The sequence below is a fragment of the Mytilus edulis genome, chromosome 11 (genome assembly GCF_963676685.1).
Source record: "Mytilus edulis chromosome 11, xbMytEdul2.2, whole genome shotgun sequence".
Taxonomy (NCBI): Eukaryota; Metazoa; Mollusca; class Bivalvia; order Mytilida; family Mytilidae; genus Mytilus; species Mytilus edulis.
The window spans coordinates 17454115-17472041 of record NC_092354.1 but is presented as its reverse complement, the minus strand read 5'-3'; the positions used below and the strand labels follow the sequence as shown (position 1 = coordinate 17472041).

The window sequence follows — 17927 nt, the reverse complement described above, 5'->3', positions numbered from 1 at the left end:
CATAAATTTTTTTAAAAACGTGAAAACTGAAGGTCAAAATTTTACAACCTAATCATATGAAGCTATGACAAACAGTATTGACTGTGTCACAATAAAAAAATACTTAACGCTTTATTTTTTATATATGTTAAAAATAAAACACGGAAAAGTTGAAAGGTTAACATGGTTAATGAAACCAAAAAAAAATCTAATCAAAATTAATGTAAATTACTTACTAATATCATGAAATTGTTTAAACAGATAATTACATGGAGAAAATGTAAGAATGGATTATATGAATCATTATTATCCGCCATATCTTATCACTTACGCGTACATTGTATGAAGGTCTAAAAAGGGATCCTTCACTTTTTTTTATTCTTGAATTCAATTAAATGATTTAGTGCCCATTATTATTCTATATTTCTATATCTAAGAACCCTAGTTTTCTCCATTATTTTGACCTATTATTCTGTGTTTTGTATTTGTGAGCCATTTTTTCTACACTCTTTTATTCCGTTATTATCTTTTCTGTACGGGTCTTGTTTTGGGGGTCTGATCCCGAATCCCGCTTACTGTGTTGTCAGATTCCCGTATCCCGCTTTCGCTTTGTACGTAAGCAATTTAAATTGTATTTGTAATTTTCTGTGACCCGCTTTATCTCATTTCCCGTTTTCACTGCACAATAATTTGACTTTCACGTGTCACGCTTACAAAAAAATTGGTAATCCCGCGTCACGCTTACAAAAAAATGGTAATCCCGCGTCACGCTTAAGGTAGATCGGGACTATTCGACTGCGCATAATGTCACGCATGAATTACATTGCACTCAAACAGTACTTGTCGTGTGAGTTTTTTATAAATTCGATATTATTTTATTAAATATTTTGATTGATTAGAAATGTTAGATCATTGTAATTATGTCACATAAAGAATATTTTTGTTATTATGTGTATTTCTAAAAGGCTCAAAATGACATTTCACCCATTTTTACCATTTTCCGGCCAAAAATTTGGGTTTTAATGCAAAATAATTGTTTTTCTTATCGGTGATCTATGTTTTTTATTTGCTCATTCTTTAAAGCTTCATTTCAGCTTTTTACATCACAGTTTTTGACCAAGTGTCATAGGACGTTTTTTTAGATATTCCGATAAAATTATGTCAACACCTCTATTTTCCCTATCATTTCATTGGAAAATTGTCCCTTTCACATACAAGTCATGTTTAAAAATAAATTTTGAGCTTAAATGGTACGTGACCCCCTATTTTTTACGGTTAATTTGATTCAATTTCTCTAAGGAATAAAATAACATAAAATACAGCACTTCTGATAGAAACTTCGAATAGGCCTTTTACCTGAGAACATCATGTATGGCTACAGGTCATAGGATGACATTTTAATTAGAGCATTGCTACAAATATGTCATGTAAGTTGAGTATTATTAGAACTGTGTTTTTGCAATTTTTAATATAAACATTGATAGTGAATGTGAAACTTCAAGACAAAAAAAAGATAGATACTAGTACATGGACGGCAGAAACGAATCATAATTGTGACTGTTAAATACAAAGAGATATATACACAGACGGCAGGTAGGAATCATAATTGTGACTGTAAAACGCATCTTCCTCCTATGAAGGAGAACACACACTACAGACACACAGAGATACATGTAGATATAATATGCAAGAAGGAGTCATTATTTTAACGGTAAAATGAATCTTCTTTCAATGAAGGAGTACATCATTATACTGCAATATTGACATTTGACTGATTGGTTTTGATCATATATATGCAAAAAATGAATAAGAAAATTAATTAGATATGCACCAGTAAGAAATATCTATTACTTATACATGTCAAAAATATTATTGAAGCAGAATTCTACTCAAACATACAGACTAATAAATGTCCAGTACGTTACACCAAAATCACTGTATGAAAAACAGAGATCTTATATTTAGCTAGTAGTGTAACAATGATGATAAGAAAATAGTAGAGCCCGGTAGAGCAGGCTAGAGCACTAGGTCTTTGGTATTTGGTTGAGACAGAGCCCCAGAGCACTATGTATTCCATTCTTATATTACATGTATTTACATCTGCCAACTTTAGTACTGTAATGGTACGACTCTACCTTGATTAAATACCAAAGACCTAGTGCTCTACCCTGCGTGATATATCCCGCTCTACGGCTCTACGTTGACCAAATACCAAAACCCTAGCGCGCTACCCTGTTCTACTGATCTTATGCTTTCTTATAATCATTATAACACAACTGTCATTTGAAGGGAGGGTCAGTCTTTTAAGACTTAACATTCGATTTTTTTTGTTTCTTACAGTCATACAGGACATACAGGAGCCTAATCATTAGCATGGATAAAGTGGAGGATCCAATGAGTAATTAGATGGATGATCAACAGAGTAATAAGGGGGATGATCTAGCGAGTAATGAGATGGTGGATCTAGCGAGTTATGATGTGGAAGATCTAGAGAGTAATGAGATGGTAGATCTAGCGAGTAATGAGGTGGTGGATCTAGCGAGTAATGAGATGGTGGATCTAGCGAGTAATGATGTGGAGGATATTACGAGTAATAGTACCGTACACATACAAAATGAAACTCAGGATAGGGATACACTTCATGAATGTGACATTTATGGTAAAGAATTTTTTCGAGAAAGTAATCTAAAAAGACACATAAAAACACATTATGGAGATAAGTCTTATAAATGTGATATATGTGCTAAAATATTTTTTAAGCCTAGCCGTTTACAGATTCACATGAAAATACATACAGGTGAAAAACTCCATGATTGTAATGTATGCGGTAAAGGGTTTAGTCGGTTATGTCATTTACAGAGACACATGAGAACACATACAGGTGAAAAACCTCATGAGTGTGATGTATGTGGTAAAGGGTTTAGTCGGTTATGTCATTTACAGAGACACATGAGAACACATACAGGTGAAAAACCTCATGAGTGTGATGTATGTGATAAACGGTTTAGTCAGTTAGGTCATTTACAGAGTCATATGAGAACGCATATCGGTGATAAACCTCATAAATGTGATGTATGTGGTAAAGGCTTTATTAGGCGTCGTGAATTACAGAATCACACAAGCATACATACAGGTGATAAACCTCATGAATGCGATGTATGTGGTAAAGGCTTTATTAGGCGTCGTGATTTACAGAATCACACAAGCATACATACAGGTGATAAACCTCATGTATGTGATGTATGTGGTAAAGGGTTTAGGCAGCGTGGAGTCTTACAGATTCACATGAGAACACATACAGGTGATAAACCTCATGAGTGTGATGTATGTGGTAAAGGGTTTAGGCAGCGTGGTGACTTACAGATTCACATGAGAACACATACAGGTGATAAACCTCATAACTGTGATGTATGTGGTAAAGCGTTTAGTCATCGTAATAGCTTACAGAGACACATGAGAATACATACAGGGGATAAACCTAATGACTGTGATGTGTGTGGTAAAGGATTTATTCAGCGTCGTGATTTACAAAATCACATGAGAACGCATACAGGTGATAAACCTCATAAATGTGATGTATATTGTGAAGGGTTTAGTCTTATGGAGGATCTAGTGAGTAATCAGGTAGAGGATCTAGTGAGTAATGGGGTGGATGATCTAGTGAGTAATCAGGTAGAGGATCTAGTGAGTAATGAGGTAGATGATCTAGCGAGTAATAGTACAGTACAAATTCAAAATGAAACACAGGATAGGGATGCACCTCATGAATGTGACGTTTGAATTAAAGATTATTTTCGAGAAAGTAATCTTAAAAGACACATAAAACCACATTCTGGAGATAAGTCTTATAAATGTGATATACAGTGAAACCTGATTAAACCGAACCCTGAATAAACCGGAAACCTGTCTAATCTAAACTTGTTCTGAAGACCAATCATATCACATTTTATGCATTGTGAACCTGATGAAACCGAATACCTGCCAAAACCGAACGAAATCTCAAGTCCCGAAAGGGTTCGGTTTAGTCAGGTTTTACTGTATGTGCTAAAATATTTTTTTAAGCCTAGCCGTTTAAAGAGACACGTTCTAACTCATACAGGTGAAAAACCTCATGACTGTAATGTATGTGGTAAAGGATTTAGTCAGCGTAGTAGCTTACAAATACATATGAGAACAGACTCAGATGATAAACCTCATGTTTGTGATGTATGTGGTAAACGGTTTAGTCAGTTATGTAATTTGCAGAGACACACGAGAACACATACAGGGGATAAACCTCATGTTTGTGATGTATGTGGTAAACGGTTTAGTCAGTTATGTAATTTGCAGAGACACACGAGAACACATACAGGTGATAAACCTCATGTTTGTGATGTATGTGGTAAACGGTTTAGTCAGTTATGTAATTTGCAGAGACACACGAGAACACATACAGGTGATAAACCTCATGACTGTGATGTATGTGGTAAACGGTTTAGTCAGTTATGTAATTTGCAGAGACACACGAGAACACATACAGGTGAAAAACCTCATGACTGTGATGTACATGTATGTGGTAAAGGGTTTAGTCGCCTTTATTCTTTACAGATACATATGAGAACACACACAGGTGATAAACCTCATAAATGGGGGGGGGGTAAATTTTTCTAATTTCAGATTTCAGAAATTAAAAAGAAAATTACCTCAAGTATATTTTTTTTAAAGGATTAATATTCAACAGCTTGGTGAATTGCTCAAAAGAAAAAAAAATATTTTCAGTTCATTAGACCACATTCATTCTGTGTCAGAAACCTAAGCTGTGTCAACTATTTAATCACAATCCAAATTCAGAGCTGTATCCAGCTTGAATGTTGTGTCTATACTAACCCCAACCGTTCAGGGTTCAACCTCTGCGGTCTTATAAAGCTGCGCCCTGTGGAGCATCTGTTCCATTCATTTGTTTATTTCTTAATTTGTGTGAATTAACATTGCTACATGTACAGTAAATGTTAATTACTACACTTCCATACCACAACAAATATTGTATTGGTACATGTTTCACTTATATTTGTATCCATATAACAAAACAAAAAATGAAAAGGAATAATTTTGCAATACCTTTTGAATACTATAACTAATTAAGTAGATGTTGATAATATCTGCTAGACATGCTTGAAATTCTATCAGATTACTTTTGGAGCAGTTATGAGTCTTTGAAGCATGCTCACAAAGGTTCTTTTGGTGAAATCATTTTCATATTGGTCAAAATTTTTCTTTGCCTCGACCAGCTTTGGAGGAGAAATAATCAAAGAATTTATATAAATCGGCATAGAGGTTTACACCCTAGCTCATTTAGCCCCAAGCATCATGTCAGGCATTGCCATTACTAAAAACCAATAAATGTATTCTAATCTGAGGAACAATTCGACATTTTAACAAAAAAAATTACTAATGATACTGACGATCCACCACAAAGTAATATAAATAGAACCATACCAGTAGTAAGCAAATACATATAAAAAAGATGTGGTATGATTGCCAATGAAACCATTCTCCACAAGAGACCAAATCGACACAGAAATTAACAACTACAGGTCACTCACGACACTGTACGGCCATAAACAACGACCAAAGCCAATACCGTATAATCAGCTATAAAAGGCACCGAAATGACAATATAAAACAATTCAAACGAGAAAACTAATGGCCTTATTTATGTTAAAAAATAACTAAAAAATAAATAATATGTAACACATAAATAAACGGCAATCACTGAGTTACAGGCTCCTTATATCATGTTCTCAAAATCTAGATATCATCTCCCATTTAGAAAAAAAACACGTGAAAAAAATGAACCTATTATGTGTTGCTCTCCTAGCTACAAAATGTATCCAAAATCAAACTTTCGGACGTAGAACACATTCTATCATATTCATATGGTAACTAATGTAATTACTGTCTCCTCCATGCCTGTCTTGAACATAAAAAAAAAAAATATCACTTCTAATGCTCAGATTGGTTGTCACCGTGCAACACAGTTAATAACACCATATAGGAAAAACACAGAACTCCTTTTGTGTCATAAGACACTGTCAAACATCCAAACATACTATCCACACTCATCTGTGTCCACACTTGTGACATATGTAAAAATAAAACTGACAGATCAGTTCTCAGTAAATTTAAAAGAAATCAACGCATTTGCTTATCCTGTAACAGACAAGAAATTGAGGATGAATACCATTTCTTCCCAGTCTGTCCATGCTATTTAACATTGAGGGATACCTATTTACAAAATATTAATTCAGAAAGGCGGCGCTATGTACCAACATTGAAAGAAATCAACGCATTTGCTTATCCTGTAACAGACAAGAAATTGAGGATGAATACCATTTCTTCCCAGTCTGTCCATGCTATTTAACATTGAGGGATACCTATTTACAAAATATTAATACTTATCTTAATTTCAATTCTATTAAATTGCATTCAGATATATATAACACAGAGGCATATAACCACACTTTTGAATAGCAGTTTTTTATTAAGAAAATCTGTATAATTTATATTTTTTTAATATGTATACTATTTTTTTCTGTTTATTATTTTGTTCATGAACATTGATAGTGAGTTAACCGTCTAGTTACACACACGTTTTTATAGTCTATTTTTTTTCGTGTGACTACCACTGCATGCATATGTCACTCTCATTTAATTACAGTAAATTTAATAATTGTCAGTTTATTATCTCAATGGCGTATGCATGTATGCCATAACCATTTATTGTAAATGTGTTTGTACTAATAAATATTGTCTATTGTCTATATTTGTTTTTAAATATTCCTATACCTACAGATATAATGCTTACGGGTTATAATTCAGACTATAATTATAATAATAACCAAAGATGTGATCTATTTATCTGGAATAAAAACACGATATCCAATTTTTAATACAAGGTGTGAAAAATAAGTTAAAGGGAAAGCAAGAATGAAACAATATGAGTAATACAATTTCATATTGATTGATGATGTGACTTTCAATTATGACTACGGGTTATGACATGTGTTTTAGTTAGAGTATTGCTAAAAATGTGTCATGTTATTGAGTTTTGTTAGTTTAAAACATACAGTATAAATAATGCTATGGCTGTTAATAAAAAAACGCATACAACAAACACATAGATACAGTTGGCAGGTGGGTGTCATAATTGTAAATTTAACACGAATATTCCTCCAACGAAGGAGTACCTCATAATGTATTATTCTTTAAAATTGAGAATGGAAATGGGGAATGTGCCAAAGAGACAACAACCCGACCATAGAAAAAAACAACAGCAGATGGTCACCAACAGGTCTTCAATGTAGCGAGAAATTCCCGCACCCGGAGGCGTCCTTCAACTGTTGCCTGCTTGGAATTAAATGATAAAACGTAAGTGTATCGAATCTTCGTTTTAAGCAACAACCAGTTCCTGTGATTGTTGTCTTTAAGACTTAAATGTTTTTCTTATGATTTTAAAGATAAAACTTTGAGGACCCAATCAAGCACCAACATCCTTCTTTGTTGCACATGACAAATATCATTCTTTATATTCAGTTCTTTTGGTTTTATTTTAGGACTTTTCTGTTTTGATGATTAAATGATATTTTGTTGTCATGTACTTTTTCATATCTTTGTGCAAGTTCATTGTTATAACATTTTTTACGACAAAATTACAATTCAATTCTTCATTCTAAGTCCGTATCTACAACACTTATTTTGATTTTCCAGGTGGACTCTTATTTATCTAGGAGTTTATTTACAAAATTGAGTATCTATACTATTAAACGAGAAGACCTCATTTTGTGTGTCTCTTCTCTTCCTTCCACGATTGATTAATCACCATGTCTCTATATTCTATAGGTAACATGTATAGTCGCATTTTTCATCCATTCTTATGATTATTCAGATTGAGTTATTTTTGGAGAAAAACGTCAATAAAGGTGTCAGTCCACCAATTAAAAATCCCTATCTGTTCAACCAAATTTTGCAATTTTCACAGCTTTCTAAATGTTTTACCTTAAGTTTAACTTCATAGAAACCAGGTATATCCTTAATTGTACATGTATCAGCTTTCTACATGCCAATTTCCACCATACCTTTAAAGCCTTCTAACAAAATAACTGACCATCAAACAGAGGTACTCCAAAACAAAAACCTGGTTTTCTGGAAATCTAAAATTAGTATACTATGGAGCGCATTAATCCTCAATTTTTAATGCAAACTCATAGACAAGTAAATTTTGGCTCAAAATGATCTAGATTTATTTCTCTTTCACCAAAAGTTTCATTTCTGCAAATTTATTGGTTAGTTTAAATAAACAAGGACATCAAAAGCACTATTGTGTGTCAGAGTAGGGCTACTTTTAATACGTTCTAAATTGGAGGGAGTAATTGGTGGTCTGACACCAAAAGGAGTCTGGATATTGATTCCGTCATCAGACTGACTTTTAGTCATAGATAAGACTTCAGGTTTAAAACAACCAATCGTATGATAGATAACAAAAATCGAAAAATAAATAAGCTAATCAGAGCGTTCTCCATATCATGGTGTTTTAAATTAGATCGCAAGAACCATAATTGTTATACGAAATACGAAATAGTAGAAAATGAAAATGAAAGTGAAAGTAGTGATTTGGCAAAAATGAAAGTAGGGTAGAGACTAGAGGGAGGCAGGACCTTTTTCGGGACTTCGGGATCGGGTGTTTTTAAGCTCGGGATTTCGAGATTAATCTTTACGGGATGTGGGAATATTTTTTTTTAATTTCGAAATGTCGGGATATGAATTTCGTTAAAATACGCACCTCGGGATTTCATGTTTTTAAGCACGGGTTTTCGGGATCAAGGCCTCTAAGACCACCCCTCAAATGAGCCTTAGTCATTTATGCGAGATTCAAATCCTACCATTGGCATGTTAATAGGGCTCTCAAAAGGAAAAGCACTGATGGATTGTCCTAGAAGCAATTAGAATAATAATGGTCTATAAGCAGTTTCATTTATTTCATATTTGAAGCGATGCAAATTTTTTATTTAATTTAACTTTTACCAAAAAAAAATTGTAGCAAAGGGAAGACTAATTGTTGTATAAGGCAAGAAACACGAAAAATAATTGAATTTAACAGAAAGGAAGCACATAACGGACTTTGTAAAAAAGGGAGAGGGCCTTTGATACCTTATATGAAATTCCCCAGACATAATATCTTTTACAAAAAATCATCCTAGTACAACAGTTTACATGCTGTATATGCCCGCGATTTCGCGGGTGTGTTCTAGTAATTATCTAAAGGAGAATACATTCTTGCTCTAACGTCACCCACGCTGTTCCTACAACTGTCACGGAATAGAAGTTCCTTCATAATGTAAGTTCCAAATGGAAAGAATATTCTGGAATATTACTTCCACAGGAATAAATGTTACAGTTACTGTAGATCTTCCTAACTGAATAAATAGTATGGAATATTTGTTCCATCAGGTACAGGTATTATGACATTGTTTATAATAAAGTTTCCACTGGAACTTCTGTTAGGTGGAACAAATATACGTTGACACAACCCCTATGATTTAAAACAGAATCTTCGAAATTTCCTCCACAAAACAAAATAAAATGTTATCAAACACTAACCACTATAAAACTAATTTAGTATATGTTTTCCTTTTTGTTCTTATAGCTCTTGGTCATATGCTTAGTAATATCTAGTATATTTATGGATAAAAACAACAAAGCTATATAAAAAAAAAACCGGATGTCCAACGTTACATTTTTGAACAACTGTGGTAACTCTTATCTATATAGTGATCCTATTTCTTATTCTCTGATCTTCCCGAAACTTGGCAGAAGCAACAAAGTGTGTCAGTTCTTGGTTAAATTAAAGCCGTTCTTTCGTCGAATTTCGTTTGACCCAGTGGCTGCATATTAAGCTGGAATATGAAAAATGTCTAATGACGTTTTTCGTTGAATTAACGGCTAAAAGGTAGTTGTATAAAAATAGCTAAAAATGTCTAAAAAATGTGAGATAATAACATCTACCGAAAGAACAAAAATTTGCCTCATTGTTCGTGAGTTCAAAAATTGTAGATTCTATAAAACCATCGCTACACAGTCATTTTTCAAGCGGTAGCCATTTTGTCCAAGTTGATATTTCATTTGTCCAAGCAATTAATGCGGGTTTGTTACCTGATATTTCAATAAGTAATTTATTATTTACCAAAACAAAAGTTAGATACACGAAAAGAACATAAAGTCTAGATTCTTTTTTAATTAACTGCATGTTTGGGTCTTACAGGAATAAAATGCTACGAAACATTATATAGCAATTCAGCGGCATTATAGTTTAATTTGTACACATTCATACAGCGTCTAGAACCTAAAGATCTTTTTTTTTTGCACTTAACAAGTGTGGACACATATCAGTGTGGATAGTATGTTTGGATGTTCGACAGTGTTTTGTATGACAAAAGAAGTTCTATGTTTTCCCAATATTATCAACTGTGTTGCACAATATGACAACCAACCTGAGCATTAGGAGTTGTTTATTAAATATTTAGTTTTATGTTCAAAACCGACATGGAAGAGTCACTAATTGCATTAATTGCCATATGATTATGATAGAATATGTTCCACATCTTTGATTTTGTTTGCACCTAAACAATATCTACAAAATATATATTTAAGTCTTCTTTTTTTTTCCTTACAGAGACATACAGGAACAAACATATTTACTAGAGGTAAACCATATTGATAGTATGTACGAGGTAGAGGATTAAGTCACAACTAATGGTACTCAACAGGGACAAATAGGAACAGAGGATTAAGTCACAACTAATGGTACTCAACAGGGACAATAAGAACACAGGATGGTATGTACGAGGTAGAGGATTTAGTCACAATTAATGGTACTCAACAGGGACAAATAGGAACAGAGGACGGTATGTACGAGGTAGAGGATTTAGTCACAATTAATGGTACTCAACAGGGACAAATAAGAACACAGGATTTAGTCACAATTAATGGTACTCAACAGGGACAAATAGGAACAGAGGACGGTATGTACGAGGTAGAGGATTAAGTCACAATTAATGGTACTCAACAGAGACAAATAAGAACACAGAATTTAGTCACAATTAATGGTACTCAACAGGGACAAATAAGAACACAGGATTTAGTCACAATTAATGGTACTCAACAGGGACAAATAAGAACACAGAATGGTATGTACGAGGTAGAGGATTTAGTCATAATTAATGGTACTCAACAGGGACAAATAAGAACAAAGGATTTAGTCACAATTAATGGTACTCAACAGGGACAAATAAGAACACAGGATGGTATGTACGAGGTAGAGGATTTAGTCATAATTAATGGTACTCAACAGGGACAAATAAGAACAAAGGATTTAGTCACAATTAATGGTACTCAACAGGGACTAATAAGAACACAGGATTTAGTCACAATTAATGGTACCCAACAGGGACAAATAGGAACACAGAATGGTATGTACGAGGTAGAGGATTAAGTCACAACTAATGGTACTCAACAGGGACAAATAAGAACACAGGATGGTATGTACGAGGAAGAGGATTAAGTCACAACTAATGGTACTCAACAGGGACAAATAGGAACAGAGGACGGTATGTACGAGGTAGAGGATTTAGTCACAATTAATGGTACTCAACAGGGACAAATAAGAACACAGGATGGTATGTACGAGGTAAAGGATTTAGTCACAATTAATGGTACTCAACAGGGACAAATAGGAACAGAGGATGGTATGTACGAGGTCGAGGATTTAGTCACAATTAATGGTACTCAACAGGGACAAATAGGAACACAGGATGGTATGTACGAGGTAGAGGATTTAGTCACAATTAATGGTACTCAACAGGGACAAATAAGAACACAGGATGGTATGTACGAGGTAGAGGATTTAGTCACAATTAATGGTACTCAACAGGGACAAATAAGAACACAGGATGGTATGTACGAGGTAAAGGATTTAGTCACAATTAATGGTACTCAACAGGGATAAATAGGAACAGAGGATGGTATGTACGAGGTCGAGGATTTAGTCACAATTAATGGTACTCAACAGGGACAAATAGGAACACAGGATGGTATGTACGAGGTAGAGGATTTAGTCACAATTAATGGTACTCAACAGGGACAAATAAGAACACAGGATGGTATGTACGAGGTAGAGGATTTAGTCACAATTAATGGTACTCAACAGGGACAAATAAGAACACAGGATGGTATGTACGAGGTAGAGGATTTAGTCACAATTAATGGTACTCAACAGGGACAAATAAGAACACAGGATGGTATGTACGAGGTAAAGGATTTAGTCACAATTAATGGTACTCAACAGGGACAAATAGGAACAGAGAATGGTATGTACGAGGTAGAGGATTTAGTCACAATTAATGGTACTCAACAGGGACAAATAGGAACAGAGGATGGTATGTACGAGGTAGAGGATTTAGTCACAATTAATGGTACTCAACAGGGACAAATAAGAACACAGGATGGTATGTACGAGGTAAAGGATTTAGTCACAATTAATGGTACTCAACAGGGACAAATAAGAACACAGGACGGTATGTACGAGGTAGAGGATTTAGTCACAATTAATGGTACTCAACAGGGACAAATAAGAACACAGGATGGTATGTACGAGGTAGAGGATTTAGTCACAATTAATGGTACTCAACAGGGACAAATAAGAACACAGGATTTAGTCACAATTAATGGTACTCAACAGGGACAAATAAGAACACAGGATTTAGTCACAATTAATGGTACTCAACAGGGACAAATAAGAACACAGGACGGTAATAAACTGCATAAATGTCATGTGTCTGCGAGAGAATTTAGTCACAGTAGTTACTTAAAGAGACACATGAGAACACATACTGTTGGAAAACGTCACAAATGTGATTTTTGTCTTAGAGAATTTTCTGGAGGTAATCAACTAAAAATACACGAGAGAACACATACTAGATATAAACCTCATGATTGTGATGTGTGTGGTAGAGGTTTTAGTCGGCTTAGTCATTTACGTAGACATACAGAATACATACAGGGGACAAACCTCATGACTGTGATGTATGTGGTAAAGGGTTTAGTCAGCTTGGTAGTTTAAAGAGACACATGAGAACACATGCAGGCGACAAACCTCGTGTATGTGATGTATGTGGTAAAGGATTTAGTGATCAAGGTCATTTTAAGAAACACATGAGAATACATAAGGGTGATATACACGAGAGAACACATACTAAAGAAAAACCTCATGATTGTGATGTATGTGGTAAAGGGTTTAGCCGGCTCAGTCATTTACGAAGACACATGAGAACACATACAGGCGACAAACCTTATGACTGTGATGTGTGTGGTAAAGGATTTAGTGAGCATGGTAATTTAAAGATTCACATGAGAATACATAAGGGTGATAAACTCTATGACTGTGATGTATGTGTTAAAAGGTTTAAACATGGAAGTAACGTGAAGATACACATGGCAACACACACTGGCGAAAAACGTCATAAATGTGATGTATGTGAGAAAGGGTTTAATACGTCTTCCAATTTACAGCGACACATGAGAATACATACAGGTGACTAACCTTATGGATGTGATGTATGTGGTAATGGATTTAGTGCGCAAGGTAATTAAAAGACTCACACAAGAATACATAAAGGTGATAAACCTTATGACTGATGTATGTGATAAAAGGTTTAGTGCGGGTGGTGATGTACACACACACTGGCGAAAAACTTCATCAATGTGATGTATGTGGTAAAGGGTTTGGTCATCATTATACTTTACTGAGACACGCCAGAACCCATTCAGGTGCTTCACTTCATTATTGTGATATATGTGGTAAAGGGTTTGGTCATCATTATACTTTACTGAGACACGCCAGAACTCATTCAGGTGCTTCACTTCATTATTGTGATGTATGTGGTAAAGGGTTTGGTCATCATTATACTTTACTGAGACACGCAAAAACCCATTCAGGTGCTTCACTTCATTATTGTGATGTATGTGGTAAAGGGTTTGGTCATCATTATACTTTACTGAGACACGCTAGAACCCATACAGGTGCTTCACTTCATTATTGTGATGTATGTGGTAAAGGGTTTGGTCATCATTATACTTTACTGAGACACGCCAGAACCCATACAGGTGCTTCACTTCATTATTGTGATGTATGTGGTAAAGGGTTTGGTCATCATTATACTTTACTGAGACACGCCAGAACTCATTCAGGTGCTTCACTTCATTATTGTGATGTATGTGGTAAAGGGTTTGGTCATCATTATACTTTACTGAGACACGCCAGAACCCATTCAGGTGCTTCACTTCATTATTGTGATGTATGTGGTAAAGGGTTTGGTCATCATTATACTTTACTGAGACACGCCAGAACCCATACAGGTGCTTCACTTCATTATTGTGATGTATGTGGTAAAGGGTTTGGTAATCATTATACTTTACTGAGACACGCCAGAACTCATTCAGGTGCTTCACTTCATTATTGTGATGTATGTGGTAAAGGGTTTGGTCATCATTATACTTTACTGAGACACGCCAGAACTCATTCAGGTGCTTCACTTCATCAATGTGATGTATGTGGTAAAGGGTTTGGTCATCATTATACTTTACTGAGACACGCCAGAACTCATTCAGGTGCTTCACTTCATTATTGTGATGTATGTGGTAAAGGGTTTGGTCATCATTATACTTTACTGAGACACGCCAGAACCCATTCAGGTGCCCCACTTCATTATTGTGATGTATGTGGTAAAGGGTTTGGTCATCATTATACTTTACTGAGACACGCCAGAACCCATACAGGTGCTTCACTTCATTATTGTGATGTATGTGGTAAAGGGTTTGGTAATCATTATACTTTACTGAGACACGCCAGAACTCATTCAGGTGCTTCACTTCATTATTGTGATGTATGTGGTAAAGGGTTTGGTCATCATTATACTTTACTGAGACACGCCAGAACTCATTCAGGTGCTTCACTTCATTATTGTGATGTATGTGGTAAAGGGTTTGGTCATCATTATACTTTACTGAGACACGCCAGAACCCATACAGGTGCTTCACTTCATTATTGTGATGTATGTGGTAAAGGGTTTGGTCATCATTATACTTTACTGAGACACGCCAGAACTCATTCAGGTGCTTCACTTCATTATTGTGATGTATGTGGTAAAGGGTTTGGTCATCATTATACTTTACTGAGACACGCCAGAACCCATACAGGTGCTTCACTTCATCAATGTGATGTATGTGGTAAAGGGTTTGGTCATCATTATACTTTACTGAGACACGCCAGAACTCATTCAGGTGCTTCACTTCATTATTGTGATGTATGTGGTAAAGGGTTTGGTCATCATTATACTTTACTGAGACACGCCAGAACCCATACAGGTGCTTCACTTCATTATTGTGATGTATGTGGTAAAGGGTTTGGTCATCATTATACTTTTCTGAGACACGCCAGAACCCATACAGGTGCTTCACTTCATTATTGTGATATATGTGGTAAAGGATTGAGTAGTCATTATCATTTACAAAGACACATGATAATACATACAGGTGATAAACCTTATGACGGTGATGTATGTGGTAAAGCGTTTAGTGAGCAAGGTAATTTAAAGGGTCGGCATTAAAGTTAACCATCGAGGGACGTTAACCACCGAGGGTAGTAATGAATATTCATCTTTACCGGATGATTGACATCGATGTAAATAAAAACATGAGAGTGATTACCGTGTGTCAACGTCAGATCAAATTAGTTCAATTTAATTGTTAGAAGTACTGTTTTCTGCTGAATATTAAAAAATAAATAAAATTGAATTGAATGGAATTTACAATACAGTAAAATCAGTAAATATTAGCAATTAGAATTAGACGGTAGACAAGCATATGTTGCCTATTGATTCTGTTTGCACGCATATTTTGTTATATACTATAATGCACTTATTGTTTTGATACTGTTTAATGTTTAGATAAGATCTATATGTGAACCATTTATGCACTTTTAATATAAAGATCAGATTCATACAGGATCATACAGTTCGAGCTAACTATTTTATGTACGACATAAGACATAAGACATAAGACATTTTATTTCACTAAAGCCCCCACATGGGGTATGTCAGTACAACATTTTTTAACAAACAATAAAAGTGTGAACATATTTACATTAGAACAACATGGTTAACAAAGGTGCAATAATAGTATATATATAATTAATACAAATATTTGACAGGAAGTACAACATATAGTAACATGATTAAGCACATGTATTAAAAGGTTTTAATAACACTTTTGCAAAATTTTGCTATTCCAGTAAGTGTAAATAAATCTGATGTATTCATCAATTCTTTAAATTTTAAAACATTTGGGTTTTTACATAATATTTAAAGGTAAAAATTTAGCTCTTACATGATCTTACATTGTTGAAAAAGGTACATTTGAATAAGTAATGAAACTCATCACCAAGTTCATTAGCATTACAAAGATTACAATGTCTTTCATATCTCTATTACTAAATTAATAAATGTAACGGTGATGCTGAGATAATCTCCCTTTGCTAGAATATGGGATGACGCAAAATGAACTATATCACTGTGCAAGAACGAAATAGCAAAGTGAATATATAAATCAAACTGTATTGGGATGATTAGGTAAACGTTTAATCCAACTTACTGGATATTTTATGGAAGATTTTGCTATTTGTATAGAGGAATTTTACCTTCTAAAATGAACTTGGGAGAATAATATTATACTTATTTAACAATGTTCCAACTGTATCATGTGTTACATGTACAATTTTTTCAAATACTGATGTATGCTGGTAACACCAATGACACTATCATTTGACTATTTAGTAACACCATTAAGATTTTTAGTTATTGATGTTATGTTATATAAGGATGTACTTAGGTGAGGTTAGGTAAAAATTAATAAATTAAGAAGTTAAAATTGATACTAGAAGTTGATAGAGCATCAATTAAGGATAAAAATAAGCTAAAAATATTGATAGGTCATGGACCTCCTTTTCGAGATATTTGAGATTTAAAAAATGGCGGGAAAAGGCTGACTCTTACTTTTACCTTATATTTGCATTGGTATTATTAGGTCTCAAAACAAGAGAAAGAAAAATAAGAATCTTCTAAAATTTTGGTAAATGACCTTTAATGAGCTACTAAGTCTTATATGAAAAAATAAATGGGTGTTATGGGGCAAAATATTTTACATTGTATTATATGGAAAAACACCAAGGAGTCCGAACATTTGACACAAATTCCAAAACCTCACCTTAGTACATACATAATTTAAGATTGTTTAGCCTACGAATTATGTTTACTTCCTTTTCTTTTGCTCAGTGTTCTTTGTGTTGAGTTTAGTACTTAATAAAAGTAAAATTTGAAATTTGTTGTAAATGGTGATCATACTTTTGTGTCATTGAAGTTACTAAAGGGTCAATGGTGTTACTATAAAAAAAAATGCAATAATTTTTATTTTTTATAATAAATGAAGGTGTTTTAAGGTCTAACCATTCAGTCTTCAACATTTTACATCATTTATTCTGTTTAAGGGTATTTTTCAATATAAAAAACGGCAATAATTAGACGGTTAATCATACAACAAATTACAATTTATTTGAAATTTAATTTTTAAACAGAATGAATAATGTCAATAAGTAGTAATGTTAACCTTAACAACAAATTGGAACAGTTGTTTGATATTTAACAATAATATTTAGTACCTAAAGTATGTTTTAAATTGGTAACACCATTGACACAATTCTATCAATTAAGGATGACCTAAAATTCTTAAAATTGAAGGAACTCTTAATTTTTCCCATTGCATATTTCTGAATATAGTTGCTTCCATACTTCATGTATAATAGA

The 17927-nt window shown here is 34.1% G+C and overlaps 1 protein-coding gene and 1 pseudogene across 1 annotated transcript; both read left to right on the top strand.

Moving 5' to 3' along the window:
- Positions 1-2385: 2385 nt before the first annotated feature.
- On the top strand, positions 2386-13662 carry LOC139494045 (zinc finger protein 62 homolog; annotated as a pseudogene).
- Positions 13663-13739: 77 nt separating this feature from the next.
- LOC139494044 (zinc finger protein 850-like) lies at positions 13740-15677 on the top strand. Its single transcript, XM_071282210.1, has one exon. It carries the CDS (start codon positions 13740-13742, stop codon positions 15675-15677), a length of 1938 nt encoding a protein of 645 aa, XP_071138311.1.
- Positions 15678-17927: the final 2250 nt, after the last annotated feature.

What these genes read in the sequence shown, in the direction of transcription:
- LOC139494044 (XM_071282210.1), top strand. Translation starts at nt 13,740, where the DNA reads ATGTACACACACACTGGCGAAAAACTTCATCAATGTGATGTATGTGGT.